The sequence below is a fragment of the Triticum aestivum genome, chromosome 7B (assembly GCF_018294505.1).
Source record: "Triticum aestivum cultivar Chinese Spring chromosome 7B, IWGSC CS RefSeq v2.1, whole genome shotgun sequence".
Lineage (NCBI taxonomy): Eukaryota > Viridiplantae > Streptophyta > Magnoliopsida > Poales > Poaceae > Triticum > Triticum aestivum.
In genome coordinates this window covers 516453993-516471103 of record NC_057813.1, presented here as the reverse complement: position 1 = coordinate 516471103, position 17111 = coordinate 516453993, and the positions used below count along the sequence as shown (strand labels likewise).

At 42.9% G+C, this 17111-nt stretch overlaps 2 protein-coding genes across 3 annotated transcripts; both read right to left on the bottom strand.

The window, feature by feature from the left end:
• Positions 1–686: 686 nt before the first annotated feature.
• On the bottom strand, positions 687–1675 carry LOC123158815 (STI1-like protein). The gene is made up of 3 exons (XM_044576652.1): positions 1445–1675; positions 1284–1363; positions 687–842 (listed from the first exon to the last, which is right to left on the bottom strand). Exons 1-3 carry the CDS (start codon positions 1610–1612, stop codon positions 794–796), a joined length of 297 nt encoding a protein of 98 aa, XP_044432587.1. The 5' UTR covers positions 1613–1675; the 3' UTR covers positions 687–793.
• An 11437-nt stretch (positions 1676–13112) lies between these two features.
• On the bottom strand, positions 13113–15236 carry LOC123158814 (ankyrin repeat domain-containing protein 39-like). 2 transcript variants are annotated; one of them, XM_044576651.1, is made up of 4 exons: positions 15078–15235; positions 14936–15001; positions 14657–14845; positions 13113–13760 (listed from the first exon to the last, which is right to left on the bottom strand). In XM_044576651.1, the coding sequence occupies exons 1-4, from the start codon at positions 15109–15111 to the stop codon at positions 13534–13536; spliced, it is 516 nt and encodes a 171-aa protein (XP_044432586.1). In that variant the 5' UTR covers positions 15112–15235; the 3' UTR covers positions 13113–13533. The 2 variants fall into 2 exon arrangements, with proteins under 2 accessions (XP_044432586.1, XP_044432585.1); XM_044576650.1 differs by having other exon boundaries at positions 14936–15236.
• Positions 15237–17111: the final 1875 nt, after the last annotated feature.

Sequence of the window (17111 nt, the reverse complement as noted above, 5' to 3'; positions counted from 1 at the left end):
CGCCCTACCCCGTTATGTTTATATTTTATATGGATTTGCCATTGAACTCCGATGAACTATGCTTCTTTTGTCCAATGATGCATAGTTGCTCCGATGAACTGCGTGTTGTCGATTGTGTTTACGTAGCGTTTCATGGGTTGTATGGTTTTGAGGGTTTAGAGATGAGGACACATGTGTGAAAGTCACTAAATGAGGCGTACCTGGTCAGTGTTGTCGATTGTGTTTACGTAGCGTTTCATGGGTTGTATGGTTTTGAGGGTTTAGAGATGAGGACACATGTGTGAAAGTCACTAAATGAGGCGTACCTGGTCAGTGCCCAGGCGCATCCGCTGGCATTTGGAGGCCTGGATTTGCAACCTGCCCTTATAGATGTTCTTACTCACCTAGGATGCATGCATGTTACTCCGTTCCAAATGTCTTTTAAAAGGTTTCAATACGAACTATATACAGATGTATATAGACATATTTTAGAGTGTAGATTCACTTATTCTACTTCGTATGTAGTTCATATTGAAATCTCTAAAAAGACTTAGGTTGTGTTTGTTATGTACTCCCTCCATCCGGAAATAATACTTGTCCGAGGAAATACTCATTAGTATTTTGTGTTTGTCAGTTACATGCAACGGTAATACTCCCATCAGACACGTCGCTCTACTTTTACTCCCTCTGTAAAAAAATATAAGAGCATTTAGATCACTAAAGTACTTTTTAAAGGAAATCAGTCTTTGCGCAAATGAAGAAGCTCCTGAGCCGTTTCAAGTCTTCAACTGATTTCCCTCCAACACCCAAATAGTCACTTGGCTTTCGTGCTCCGAGACGTCTTCAACGACTTCATAGCTTCCCTGAATATTCCAAGAAGTATCAGATATTTTGGAACTGCATAGTTACGTCTGGCACTTGTAATTCTGTAGGCGCCATTGCACGACAGTATATATTGATAATGAATATGACATGTGTGCCTCTTTCTAAATATCAGTAAAATACTACTCAAGGGCAGATTACGGAGTTACTATACATCAGGGTAGGTTGGTGTACGGCAAGAGATGGCATTGCCATTGATAACAGTACAAAGTGGCATTCAGAAATCCTAACAAACACAAAATAGAACGGAGCTAGTCAATATCTTCACAAGTTCTCCAGTCTCATGACAAGGGCACATGCATGTACTTACAGCATACGCAAGTGTTCAACGTATAACTAATACTGTGCTTGAGATGTGCTGAAACACGGCCAGCCAGTCGTCAAAAGGCATTAATGTAACCAAAGAGGCAGATGGGTTTTACCGTAATGCATCCTCGATATCAGTGTCCACTGGGTCCAATTTGAGTCCATCCAAGAACCGTTCACTTGCGCCCTCATAGTCCTGATGATAAAAGACCAAGGGAGCGATCATAAACAATTTGCAATACCAAGAGAAAACAGCCAGCCATATCCTCTATGTAACCTTCAGTAGCATCAGAGCTTCACCCTGCCGGTGACAAGCTTTTGGCCAGTGAGGCCGCATTTTTCTGCATTTATTAGCATCTAGCAAAGCCTTTCTTCCATTCCCCATGTTAAGCCAACAAAGGCTCCTGTCTGAGAACAAGACCGCATCATCAGGATCAAGCTGCATTGCCTACATCACACAAGACAAATCGACAATTGAGCTACTAAGTTTCTTTTAACTCACATTGAATTAGTTATTAACTGAATAAAAAAATAGTTAGGAAGCTGTGAACACTCAAACAAGAAATTTACACATAGCTGCAGAGAAATTCATACTAGCCTACATAAAATACAAATTAGCAAGTCTACAAAGGCCAGCCTAACATACATTTACTAAATATATAGCACAATGTTAAGTACACTCGTTCATTCTATTCTAGTCCTAACAAGAAATCTGCACATAGCTGCAGAGTAACTTTTGAACTAAATAACTTATATTAAACAGCTTGCTTTTCCATTAGCCCACTCGTTCATCCTAGTCATCCCTGTGTTTTTTTTTCTGACTAACTACTGTGAGGCAACCCCCCCCCCCCCCCCCCCCCCCCGGCGGTCTTTATTAATTGAGACAAAAAACGAAATAGGTCCTCCCTGTGTTAGTGGAAGGAAGGAAGCAATTCCAAAACAAAAATATAGTTGTCTGACAAAAAAGTGGTCAAGACACAGAAATCCTAATCACATCCTCGAACATATTGCGTTAGTCATCATGGTAACACTTTTTTTCTGTTTATACCTGAGCAAGTGAGCAGAAGTACCAAGAATATCTCATGGTCCATATCCATTATCACAAAATGAGTACTTTGCACCACGAAATTTAGAGGATACATGACCAAAGCAACAAAAAGAAAGACACAGCATACTGTCAGCTGAACCCTATTCTGAACAGCTCCCAGGGCATTAACAAAATACACAAGAAGTCAAGAACGGTGTGAATATGTTGTGGAACCTTGTAGCTTACTATCATATTGGTCAAGTAAACTTCATAAAATTCTAGGTAGCACTCAGAAACAAATGGCAATACATGACAGAGAGTTAGAGACTAATCTATTATGGCCAATATGTAAAAAGAAAGTAACCATATTAAGTAGTTTTATGCATGAAAATTGGCATTGAAGGGACCAAAAATGAGAAGATGTTCAGTATTATGTGCTCTGCTCAATTTCCAAAAATAGAATTATATTCGAAATGCACTGTACATTTGATAGTATAGTGCTATGAATTGAAAGGGAAGTGGATGAAGCATACTTATTACCAAGACACTATGATGAGATGTAGCATTACAACTACTACACAACGAGGGGCATGCAGAATAGAAGAAAAATGTACTGAGGATTTCAAGAGTTAACTATGCAGCACAAGCACCATAGCAGCATCAAGCAACCATACACAATCAATTAAACAAAACATGACAAGACAGGCGAGGGAAAAAATTGCAAAACACATGTAATTAAAGTTCAAAACATGTAGGGTAACTTGAGGCAGAAACGGTATGTACTTAAACTTACATCTGCATTGTGGTCCAACAAAATCTTCATAGCACCATAATGCCCTCCACCAGCAGCAACATGAAGTGGTGTTCCATGAGCAGATACCGGGTCAACATAAGCTCCTTTTGCAAGCAAAAGCTCTATCATTTCACAAACGCCTGGGAGAAAACACGGAACTTATTACAAAGAGGAGAGGTGTTTTCTGGCAATACAACAGCAACAACAACAACAAAGCCTTTAGTCCAAACAAGTTGGGGTAGGCTAGAGCTGAAACTCATAAGATCTCGCAACCAACTCATGGTTCTGGCACATGGATAGCTAGCTTCCACGCACCCCTGTCCATGGCTAGTTCTTTGGTGATATTCCAGTCTTTACAGATCTCTTTGGTTTTCCGGCAATCTCTTCTAAAAAGAATCCATGAGCTTATAAGGTATGTTGGTAGGTATTTTTTTGTGAAAATTTCTTTTGTTACTGGTGTATCCTGGGCCTGTGTTTGCCTTTGATCATGTGCTACAAAAAAGCCCAATGAGGATTTGTTTGGATTGGAAATAATCAAAGCCAAAATTTTCATAGCTAAGTTAACTTTTAATAGGAGTATTTAGGGATGGGGCCTAATTCCCATCAAGGGGGGTATTCAATAAGATAAGACCATGATCTACAGCATGGCTACTCGATTCATGATTCATCAGGTTCACAGTTCGCTACTTCCTACTTCCCAAAGTGCAGCATGGATCTCTCCAATTCAGTAACAGGAGATGGGTTCACAAACACAACAATTCTGGTTTTATGGATCTAGTTAGTATGCAACATATTTTTATCTCTTTGTAAAAATGTAAGATGAGAAACCAAGTAAGATGATAGGTATTTTTTTGTGACAATTTCTTTTGTTTCTGGTGTATCCTGTACCTGTGTTTGCCTTGATCATGTGCTACAAAAATGCCCAATGAGGACTTGTTTGGATTGGAAGGAATCAAAACCAAAATTTTCATAGTTAAGTTAACTTTTAATAGGAGTATTTAGGGATGGGGCCTAATTCTCATCAAGGGGGATATTCAATAAGATAAGACCATGATGTACAACATGGTTACTCGCTGCCACATGCACAATAGCAAAAGACCAATGCATGCAAACATGGAATCAGAAAGACACCTTTTTTTAAAAAAAATTCAAGAACTTCTATCTCTCAAATTGTGTGTCTGATTGACGATCTGTGCTCATTGTTGGCTTTGCTGTGATGATACCGCCGAAAGTAGATCCCACGTACATATGTTTCGATACCTTCTTTTTGTTACTAATTGCCAGGTTAGAGCTGTTGGGGAACGTAGTAATTTCAAAAAATTTCCTACGCACACGCAAGATCATGGTGATGATATAGCAACGAGGGGAGAGTGTTGTCTACGTACCCTCGTAGACCGAAGCGGAAGCGTTGACGCAACGTAGAGGAAGTAGTCGTACGTCCTCCGGTTCAACCGATCCAAGTACCGTTACTCCGGCACCTCCGAGTTCTTGACACGCGTACAGCTCGATGACGCACCCTCAATCTCCGATCCAGCAGAGGCGCCGAGGGGGAGTTCCGTCAGCACGACGGCGTGGTGACGATCTTGATGTTCTCCTGTTGCAAGGCTTCGCCTAAGCACCGCTACAATATGACCGAGGTGTAATATCGTGGAGGGGGGCACCGCACACGGCTAAAGAATGATCAATGATCAACTTGTGTGTTCTAGGGTGCCCCCTACCCCCGTATATAAAGGAGGGAGGGAGGAGGTGGCCGGCCCTAGGGGGGGCACGCCATGAGGAGGGGGAAACCTACTCCAAGTAGGTTTCCCTCTCTTTTCCTTATCTTATTTGGAGGGGGCAGGAAAGAGTACTAGTATTAGGAAGTAGTACTAGTAGTAGTAATAGGAAGAGGGGGAAGGAGAAAGGAAAGGGGGGGCCGGCCCCCTTCCCCAATTCGGATTGGGCTTGGGGGGTGGGGGGGCGCCCCCTTCCCTTGCTCCTTCTCTCTTCCTCCTACATGGGCCCAATAAGGCCCATATACCTCCCGGGGGGTTCCGGTAACCTTCCGGGGCTCCAAACTTCTCCGGAACCTTTCCGGTGTCCAAATATATCCGTCCAATATATCAATCTTTATGTCTCGACCATTTCGAGACTCCTTGTCATGTCCGTAATCATATCCGGGACTCCGAACAACCTTCGGTACATCAAAATACATAAACTCATAATATAACTGTCATCGAAACCTTAAGCGTGCGGACCCTACGGTTCGAGAACGATGTAGACATGACTAAGACACATCTCTGGTCAATAACCAATAGCGGGACCTGGATGCCCATATTGGTTCCTACATATTCTACGAAGATCTTTATCGGTCAAACCGCATAACAACATACGTTGTTCCCTTTGTCATCGGTATGTTACTTGTCCGAGATTCGATCGTCGGTATCCAATACCTAGTTCAATCTCGTTATCGACAAGTCTCTTTACTCGTTCTGTAATACTTCATCTTATAACTAACTCATTAGTTACATGCTTGCAAGGCTTAGGTGATGAGCATTGCCGAGAGGGCCCAGAGATACCTCTCCGACAATCGGAGTGACAAAACCTAATCTCGAATTATGCTAACTCAACATGTACCTTCGGAGACACCTGTAGTACTCCTTTATAATCACCCAGTTACGTTGTGACATTTGGTAGTACCCAAAGTGTTCCTCCGGTAAACGGGAGTTACACAATTCTCATAGTTACAGGAACATGTATAAGTCATGAAGGAAGCAATAGCAGAATACTAAACGATCAAGTGCTAAGCTAACGGGATGGGTCATGTCAATCACCTCATTCTCCTAATGATGTGATCCCATTAATCAAATGACAACACATGTCAATGGTTAGGAAACATAACCATCTTTGATTAATGAGCTAGTCAAGTAGAGGCATACTAGTGACTATATGTTTGTCTATGTATTCACACATGTATCATGTTTCCGGTTAATACAATTCTAGCATGAATAATAAACATTTATCATGATATGAGGAAATAAATAATAACTTTATTATTGCCTCTAGGGCATATTTCCTTCAGTCTCCCACTTGCACTAGAGTCAATAATCTAGATTACATAGTAATGATTCTAACACCCATGGAGTCTTGGTGTTGATCATGTTTTGCTCGTGAGAGAGGCTTAGTCAACGGGTCTGCAACATTCAGATCCGTATGTATCTTGCAAATCTCTATGTCTCCCACTTGGACTTGGTCCCGAATGGAATTGAAGCGTCTCTTGATGTGCTTGGTCCTCTTGTGAAATCTGGATTCCTTTGCCAAGGCAATTGCACCAGTATTGTCACAGAAGATCTTCATTGGTCCTGATGCACTAGGTATGACACCTAGATCGGAAATGAACTCCTTCATCCAGACTCCTTCATTTGCTGCTTCAGAAGCAGCTATGTACTTCGCTTCACATGTAGATCCCGCCACGACGCTTTGTTTAGAACTGCACCAACTTACAGCTCCACCGTTTAATAAAAACACGTATCCGGTCTGTGATTTAGAATCGTCCGGATCAGTGTCAAAGCTTGCATCGACGTAACCATTTACGACTAGCTCTTTGTCACCTCCATATACGAGAAACATATCCTTAGTCCTTTTCAGGTATTTCAGGATGTTCTTGACCGCTGTCCAGTGATCCACTCCTGGATTACTTTGGTACCTACCTGCCAAGCTTATTGCTAAGCATACGTCAGGTCTGGTACACAGCATTGCATACATGATAGAGCCTATGGCTGAAGCATAGGGAACATCTTTCATTTTCTCTCTATCTTCTGCTTGTGGTCGGCATTGAGTTTGACTCAACTTCACACCTTGTAGCACAGGCAAGAATCCTTTCTTTGCCTGATCCATTTTGAACTTTTTCAAAATTTTGTCAAGGTATGTACTTTGTGAAAGTTCTATTAAGCGTCTTGATCTATCTCTATAGATCTTGATGCCCAATATGTAAGCAGCTTCACCGAGGTCTTTCATAGAAAAACTTTTATTCAAGTATCCCTTTATGCTATCCAGAAATTCTATATCATTTCCAATTAATAATATGTCATCAACATATAAAACTAGAAATGCTACAGAGCTCCCACTCACTTTCTTGTAAATACAGGCTTCTCCAAAAGTCTGTATAAAGCCATATGCTTTGATCACACTATCAAAACGTTTATTCCAACTCCGAGATGCTTGCACCAGTCCATAAATGGAACGTTGGAGCTTGCACACTTTGTCAGCACCTTTTGGATCAACAAAACCTTCAGGTTGCATCATATACAACTCTTCTTCTAGAAATCCATTCAAGAATGCAGTCTTGACATCCATTTGCCAAATTTCATAATCATGAAATGCAGCAATAGCCAACATGATTCGGACAGACTTAAGCATCGCTACGGGTGAGAAAGTCTCATCGTAGTCAACCCCTTGAACTTGTCGAAAACCTTTTGCAACAAGTCGAGCTTTGTAGACAGTAACATTACCATCAGCGTCAGTCTTCTTCTTAAAGATCCATTTATTCTCAATGGCTTGCCGATCATCGGGCAAGTCAACCAAAGTCCATACTTTGTTTTCATACATGGATCCTATCTCAGATTTCATGGCCTCTAGCCATTTTGCGGAATCTGGGCTCATCATCGCTTCCTCATAGTTCGTAGGTTCATCATGGTCTAGTAACATGACTTCCAGAATAGGATTTCCATACCACTCTGGTGCGGATCTTACTCTGGTAGACCTACGAGGTTCAGTAGAAACTTGATCTGAAGTTTCATGATCAATATCATTAGCTTCCTCACTAATTGGTGTAGTTGTCACAGGAACCGGTTCTTGTGATGAACTACTTTCCAATAAGGGAGTAGATACAGTTATCTCATCAAGTTCTACTTTCCTCCCACTCACTTCTTTCGAGAGAAACTCCTTCTCTAGAAAGGATCCGATTTTAGCAACGAAAATCTTGCCTTCAGATTTGTGATAGAAGGTGTACCCAATTGTCTCCTTTGGGTATCCTATGAAGACACATTTCTCCGATTTGGGTTCGAGCTTATCTGGTTGAAGTTTCTTCACATAAGCATCGCAGCCCCAAACTTTGAGAAACGACAACTTTGGTTTCTTGCCAAACCACAGTTCATAAGGCGTCGTCTCAACGGATTTTGATGGTGCCCTATTTAACGTGAATGCGGCCGTCTCTAAAGCATAACCCCAAAACGATAGCGGTAAATCGGTAAGAGACATCATAGATCGCACCATATCAAGTAAAGTACGATTACGACGTTCGGACACACCATTTCGCTGTGGTGTTCCAGGTGGCGTGAGTTGCGAAACTATTCCACATTGTTTCAAATGTAAACCAAACTCGTAACTCAAATATTCTCCTCCACGATCAGATCGTAGAAACTTTATTTTCTTGTTACGATGATTTTCTACTTCACTCTGAAATTCTTTGAACTTTTCAAATGTTTCAGACTTGTGCTTCATCAAGTAGATATACTCATATCTGCTCAAATCATCTGTGAAGGTGAGGAAATAACGATATCCGCCACGAGCCTCAACATTCATCGGACCACATACATCTGTATGTATGATTTCCAACAAATCTGTTGCTCTCTCCATAGATCCGGAGAACGGTGTTTTGGTCATCTTGCCCATGAGGCACGGTTCGCAAGTACCAAGTGATTCATAATCAAGTGATTCCAGAAGTCCATCAGTATGGAGTTTCTTCATGCGTTTTACACCGATATGACCTAAACGGCAGTGCCACAAATATGTTGCACTATCATTATCAACTCTGCATCTTTTGGCTTCAACATTATGAATATGTGTATCACTACTATCGAGATTTAATAAAAATAGACCACTCTTCAAGGGTGCATGACCATAAAAGATATTACTCATATAAATAGAACAACCATTATTCTCTGATTTAAATGAATAACCGTCTCGCATCAAACAAGATCTAGATATAATGTTCATGCTCAACTCAGGCACCAAATAACAATTATTCAGGTCTAAAACTAATCCCGATGGTAGATGTAGAGGTAGCGTGCCGACCGCGATCACATCGACTTTGGAACCATTTCCCACGCGCATCGTCACCTCGTCCTTAGCTAACCTTCGCTTAATCCGTAGTCCCTGTTTCGAGTTGCAAATGTTAGCAACTGAACCAGTATCAAATACCCAGGTGCTACTGCGAGCATTAGTAAGGTACACATCAATAACATGTATATCACATATACCTTTGTTCACTTTGCCATCCTTCTTATCCGCCAAATACTTGGGGCAGTTCCGCTTCCAGTGTCCAATCTGCTTGCAGTAGAAGCACTCAGTTTCAGGCTTAGGTCCAGACTTGGGTTTCTTCACTTGAGCAGCAACTTGTTTGCCGTTCCTTTTGAAGTTCCCCTTCTTCTTCCCTTTGCCCCTTTTCTTGAAACCAGTGGTCTTGTTGACCATCAACACTTGATGCTCCTTTTTGATTTCTACCTCCGCGGCTTTCAGCATCGCGAAGAGCTCGGGAATAGTCTTGTTCATCCCTTGCATATTATAGTTCATCACAAAGCTCTTGTAGCTTGGTGGCAGTGATTGGAGAATTCTGTCAATGACGCTATCATCCGGAAGATTAACTCCCAGTTGAATCAAGTGATTATTATACCCAGACATTTTGAGTATATGCTCACTGACAGAACTATTCTCCTCCATTTTGCAGCTGTAGAACTTATTGGAGACTTCATATCTCTCAATCCGGGCATTTGCTTGAAATATTAACTTCAACTCCTGGAACATCTCATATGCCCCATGACGTTCAAAACGTCGTTGAAGACCCGGTTCTAAGCCGTAAAGCATGGCACACTGAACTATAGAGTAGTCATCAGCTTTGCTCTGCCAGACGTTCTTAACGTCGTCAGTTGCATCAGCAGCAGGCCTGGCACCCAGCGGTGCTTCCAGGACGTAACTCTTCTGTGCAGCAATGAGGATAATCCTCAGGTTACGGACCCAGTCCGTGTAATTGCTACCATCATCTTTCAACTTTGCTTTCTCAAGGAATGCATTAAAATTCAACGGAACAATAGCACGAGCCATCTATCTACAAACAAACATAGACAAGCAAAATACTATCAGGTACTAAGTTCATGATAAATTTAAGTTCAATTCATCATATTACTAAAGAACTCCCACTTAGACAGACATCTCTCTAGTCATCTAAGTGATTACGTGATCCAAATCAACTAAACCATGTCCGATCATCACGTGAGATGGAGTAGTTTCAATGGTGAACATCTCTATGTTGATCATATCTACTATATGATTCATGCTCGACCTTTCGGTCCCCGTGTTCCGAGGCCATATCTGTATATGCTAGGCTCGTCAAGTATAACCTGAGTATTCCGCGTGTGCAACTGTTTTGCACCCGTTGTATTTGAACGTAGAGCCTATCACACCCGATCATCATGTGGTGTCTCAGCACGAAGAACTTTCGCAACGGTGCATACTCAGGGAGAACACTTCTTGATAATTAGTGAGAGATCATCTTAAAATGCTACCGTCAATCAAAGCAAGATAAGATGCATAAAGGATAAACATCACATGCAATCAATATAAGTGATATGATATGGCCATCATCATCTTGTGCTTGTGATCTCCATCTTCGAAGCACCGTCGTGATCACCATTGTCACCGGCGCGACACCTTGATCTCCATCGTAGCATCGTTGTCATTACGCCATCTATTGCTTCTACGACTATCGCTACCGCTTAGTGATAAAGTAAAGCAATTACAGGGCGTTTGCATTTCATACAATAAAGTGACAACCATATGGCTCCTGCCAGTTGCCGATAACTTCGGTTACAAAACATGATCATCTCATACAATAAAATATAGCATCATGTCTTGGCCATATCACATCACAACATGCCCTGCAAAAACAAGTTAGACGTCCTCTACTTTGTTGTTGCAAATTTTACGTGGCTGCTATGGGCGTAAGCAAGAACCAATCTCACCTACGCATCAAAACCACAACGACAGTTTGTCAAATAGACTCCGTTTTAACCTTCACAAGGACCGGGCGTAGCCACACTCGGTTCAACTAAAGTGAGAGAGACAGACACCCGCCAGCCACCTTTAAGCACGAGTGCTCGTAACGGTGAAACCAGTCTCGCGTAAGCGTACGCGTAATGTCGGTCCGGGCCGCTTCATCTCACAATACCGCTGAACCAAAGTATGACATGCTGGTAGGCAGTATGACTTATATCGTCCACAACTCACTTGTGTTCTACTCGTGCATATAACATCAACACATAAAACCTAGGCTCGGATGCCACTGTTGGGGAACGTAGTAATTTCAAAAATTTTCCTACGCACACGCAAGATCATGGTGATGATATAGCAACGAGGGGAGAGTGTTGTCTATGTACCCTCGTAGACCGAAGCGGAAGCGTTGACGCAACGTAGAGGAAGTAGTCGTACGTCCTCCGGTTCAACCGATCCAAGTACCGTTACTCCGGCACCTCCGAGTTCTTGACACGCGTACAGCTCGATGACGCACCCTCGATCTCCGATCCAGCAGAGGCGCCGAGGGGGAGTTCCGTCAGCACGACGGCGTGGTGACGATCTTGATGTTCTCCTGTTGCAGGGCTTCGCCTAAGCACCGCTACAATATGACCGAGGTGTAATATCGTGGAGGGGGGCACCGCACACGACTAAGGAACGATCAATGATCAACTTGTGTGTTCTAGGGTGCCCCCTACCCCCGTATATAAAGGAGGGAGGGAGGAGGTGGCCGGCCCTAGGGGGGGCGCGCCATGAGGAGGGGGAAACCTACTCCAAGTAGGTTTCCCTCTCTTTTCCTTATCTTATTTGGAGGGGGAAGGAAAGAGTACTAGTATTAGGAAGTAGTACTAGTAGTAGTAATAGGAAGAGGGGGAAGGAGAAAGGAAAGGGGGGGGGGGGCGGCCCCCTTCCCCAATTCGGATTGGGCTTGGGGGGGCGCGCCCCCTTCCCTTGCTCCTTCTCTCTTCCTCCTACATGGGCCCAATAAGGCCCATATACCTCCCGGGGGGTTCCGGTAACCTTCCGGGGCCCAAACTTCTCCGGAACCTTTCCGGTGTCCAAATATATCCGTCCAATATATCAATCTTTATGTCTCGACCATTTCGAGACTCCTCGTCATGTCCGTAATCATATCCGGGACTCCGAACAACCTTCGGTACATCAAAATACATAAACTCATAATATAACTGTCATCGAAACCTTAAGCGTGCGGACCCTACGGTTCGAGAACGATGTAGACATGACTGAGACACATCTCTGGTCAATAACCAATAGCGGGACCTGGATGCCCATATTGGTTCCTACATATTCTACGAAGATCTTTATCGGTCAAACCGCATAACAACATACGTTGTTCCCTTTGTCATCGGTATGTTACTTGTCCGAGATTCGATCGTCGGTATCCAATACCTAGTTCAATCTCGTTATCGACAAGTCTCTTTACTCGTTCTGTAATACTTCATCTTATAACTAACTCATTAGTTACATGCTTGCAAGGCTTAGGTGATGAGCATTGCCGAGAGGGCCCAGAGATACCTCTCCGACAATCGGAGTGACAAAACCTAATCTCGAATTATGCTAACTCAACATGTACCTTCGGAGACACCTGTAGTACTCCTTTATAATCACCCAGTTACGTTGTGACGTTTGGTAGTACCCAAAGTGTTCCTCCGGTAAACGGGAGTTACACAATTCTCATAGTTACAGGAACATGTATAAGTCATGAAGGAAGCAATAGCAGAATACTAAACGATCAAGTGCTAAGCTAACGGGATGGGTCATGTCAATCACCTCATTCTCCTAATGATGTGATCCCATTAATCAAATGACAACACATGTCAATGGTTAGGAAACATAACCATCTTTGATTAATGAGCTAGTCAAGTAGAGGCATACTAGTGACTATATGTTTGTCTATGTATTCACACATGTATCATGTTTCCGGTTAATACAATTCTAGCATGAATAATAAACATTTATCATGATATGAGGAAATAAATAATAACTTTATTATTGCCTCTAGGGCATATTTCCTTCAAGAGCCACTTGGTAACCGGGTTATTAAGTAAGTTACGAGATTATTGCGACTCCACAACCATGTAAGACTGGAATGATAGTGACATGTATTAGGTTATTTGACTTCCCAATGAGGTGACATTTTAGGATATTGCACATGCACAGCAGCTAAGCCACTATATCCATGTTAAAGTGTTTAAAATATTAGTAATTATGCTACACAAAGAGCCCTGGTTTGATGCAATACATGCATGCACACGGCAGAACTTTGGCTAATAGCTAAACATAAATATATCGATGACTTCGACTAGAAGCGTGTGCAAGATTATTATTTAGTACAGCTAAGAGTATATCAGGAAATACCACCAAACCTCTACTTAGAAGCGTGTACAACATGTACTTCTGAACAGAGAGACACATTACAAGAACTTAACCATCGGGTTTGAAGATAATTTATTAGCACAGAACAATATTGGTAAATTACTTACATGAAACAAAGGAAAATAGCTCTGAATAAGATAACACAAAACAATTTGCAATGCAGAGATGCAGAACAGAGATATGTGTTTATAGAGGTTGGACCTAATTCAGCGGCATAATGTAACAGGAAAGCCCCATCGTTATTGGCTTTGTCTGGATTAGCACCATGATCAAGAAGATACTCTGCAGTACCCCCATTGTGGTATTTTGCAAACAACAGAGGTGTTCTACCTATAAAGCAGACAAACACACAAAAATGAAATTATATCAAAGCACTTCTCAGCATAGCAAAAAATGAGATCTTTTTTGTATCAAAGCATGTCTTATCTTCAAAAGCATACCACCACAGAAGTTTCCTAACACTGCTCTATCTTCTCTGAGTATAGAATTTAGATATGGCTCCCCAAGACACACAAAGTAGACCCATCGAATTAGATATGATGTGAAGCAGGGTTTTCATAATGCTCGAGAGAGTATTGGTTAAATGGAACTGACACATGAAAATTAGACATTAGGCTACCCGAATAGAAGAATCAAATGCATCCTCAGAGTTGGAGTGCATACATATGTGCAATAACTAAAGAACCAAACTATCCTAAAATAAAGATTAATTTGCCCTCAAAGAGTAGCCTATTTAATTATTTATATGAACAGTGCTTATGTAGGGTATTCACATTCAGTATCATAATTAAGTCCGACTTATTTGTTCCCCTGAAAAGACCAATTTATTTCATATAAAGCTGCATGATCATGAGTTAGCACAACAGAATATGATAAATCATAATTTTATTTTGCGAGATAAATATTGGTGCTTTATAATACATTGGTTCATACTGACGTAGATAATCTTAGGCTCTGTTTATGGTTGCTGGACTATGTTGTGCTGAGCTTGGAGCAATGGCAAAAGCTGGTTCCAAAAGCTGGATTATCATAATGCACCTCTATGCCAAACCCAGAGAAAGCACAAAACAGTCGGATATCATGACACCTAACCTACAGATCAAGCAACCCTTGTGAACAATAAATCCAGCATGTGAGATAACACTTCATACGATTCGACAAAACCTACACTGAATGTGTGTGCAGGGTCCTAAACTAGTATATTAGGGTTTTGAAGATAGATGGACCTTCCTTGTCGACCAGATCCACATCTATCAGCAGCTCCTCGACGAGGTACCTGCACACCTCAAGACTACATCTACTGGCCGCGATGTGCAGCGCACTGAAACCTTGAAGCTTCGCATCATCTTCCACCCTCAACTCCTCAATCGCCTCCTTGGGGCGGCCCCTGCCCATGTCCAGCATCATGACCAGCGCTGCGACGGATTGGGCCTCCAAAATGTTAGCAGTCAAGCAACGAAACTGGGTCAGGGTCGGAATCCGGGACGGGGAAGGGGGCAGCGTACCCTTGAAGTGGGGGAGGTTGTCGTCGGAGGCCGCCTGGAAGACCATGTCCAGCAGCGGGTCACGGGCTGGGGCGGGAGGGGGCAGAGTCAGGATTTGGGCTGGGGTTAGGGTTAGGGATGGGCTGTGGGCAGAGGCGCTTACCGTCGGATCGATCATGAGAGCGAGGCGACGCCATGGCGTCGGTGGAGGGGGGTGGTGGGGAGGGGAGAGGAGAGGAGCTTGGAGTTTTGAATCGAGAAAGGGCAGCGAGGAAGATGAAACCAAGCGAGGGCGAGGCGTACCCGCGGGCACGAGGACAGTGGCTCAATGAGAATGGGCGAGGCGCCCTCGTCAGAACAGTGTTGTTTCACCCACTCCCACTTCAACGACTAAAATAAATTAGCAGTTCAAATCTTTTTTTTCTAGGAAGCTACGGTTCAAATTACTTCTTCCAAATTTCTCTTAAATCACGATTGATTTGGTGGGAGCCTTGGGAGTCAATTGACCCGATTGTTTTTTTAGGGGTAAAACACAACTTTATTTATCAAATTCCACATGGTGTGGGATGCGTCTTTGGTCATGGGACTAACCAAACCAGACATGGCGACCAGGGTCTCTAGAAAGAGAAAATTTAGCTAGACTATGTGCTTCATAATTAGCAGCACGACTCTCAAAAATAAAATTACAAAGAAAGAAAGAAGCTTTAAGGTTGGTCTCTTTTATAATTGATCCATATCGCCCCCGAGATTTCACACCAATATCCAGGACAACCTGTCTGCAATCTGAAGCAACGACAAAATTCATGATGTTCAGGTCTTCTGCTAGTGATAGTGCTTCGCGACATGCTACTGCTTTCAAGGTAGCTGGATCAAAAGTTCCTTCAATTACTAAGGCCGAACTACCCGTGTAGTTGCCTACGTCGTCCATGCATACCGCGACTGCCGAACCTCCTCGTGATCGCACCCCTGCATCGACATGGATTTTACAAAAGCCTGGGGGTGGCTTCTTTGGTTCCCGTCGTTGCATTGCTGGGGTCTCGGCCTATGGACTGGGTCGTTGTTTTATGTTGCCAACAATCCTAGTTCTTCAACAAACCGACGGGCATTCCAACAATGAATGGCGCCATGAATCTTGGACTCCACACAAACCACACTGGTCAGAATTGGTCATATGTCGGTGCGCTTAGACATCATTCGTCGGCAAAGACTGTTTTGACAGTCTCCACAAAAACATATGGATCTTGCCAGGAACTTCTATTTTCCAAAGAGACTTCCATGCTCCCTCCTCTGTTGCCGAACGCGATGTTCCTGCTGTACTCTCGAGCCAAGCCTCCCTCCTCTGTCTTGTTGCCACAAGCATATTGTAAGCAGATTTAACTGAGAAAATGTCATGTTTATCAAAATGCCAGGCCCAAAAATCTGGTAGGTTCCGTGTGCACAACGGAATTCCCATTATGACCTGAACGTCCATTGGCATAAAAGTTTCACGAACACGTTGCTTATTCCATGAAGCTGTCGTGTGATCGATGAGTTCCGAGACCAAGGTAGGCCTGTTGGGCGATACACACCAATATGGCCTAAGTATTTCATCTCTTGGTAACCAGTTATGTGTCCAGATGTTTGTGGTCTCCCCATTCCCAATTCTTCTTATCAAACCATGTTTCAAAATGTATCGACATTCAATGACTGCTCTCCACACTTGACTTGGGTGACTTCCCAGTTCGGCCGCAAGGAATTCAGACGACGAGTAGTAGATAATCTTTAGCAGGCGGGTGCTTAATGTCTCTGGGTTCTGCAGTATAAGCCATGCCTGCCTGGCCAGCATTGCCAAATTGAATAACTCAAAATCTTTGAAACCAAGCCCACCTAATCTCTTTGGTTGTGTCATCGATTTCTAGGAAACCCAATGTGGCTTCCGTTTTCCTTCTTTACTTCCCCACCAGAACTTCCTTATTAGCATGTTTAGGTGTTCAAATAAACCCCTTAGCAGCTTGAAGCACGACATTGAAAACACTGGCACGGCTTGAGCGACTGATTTCACTAGCACTTCCTTGCCTGCAGATGACAAGGTGCTCTCAATCCACCCTTGGACCTTGCTCCACAACCGGTCCTTTAGGTATTTAAATGCTCCATTCTTCGAGTTACCGATGTCAAACGACATCCCCAAGTACTTCTCATTAAGAGTTTCATCAGGGAC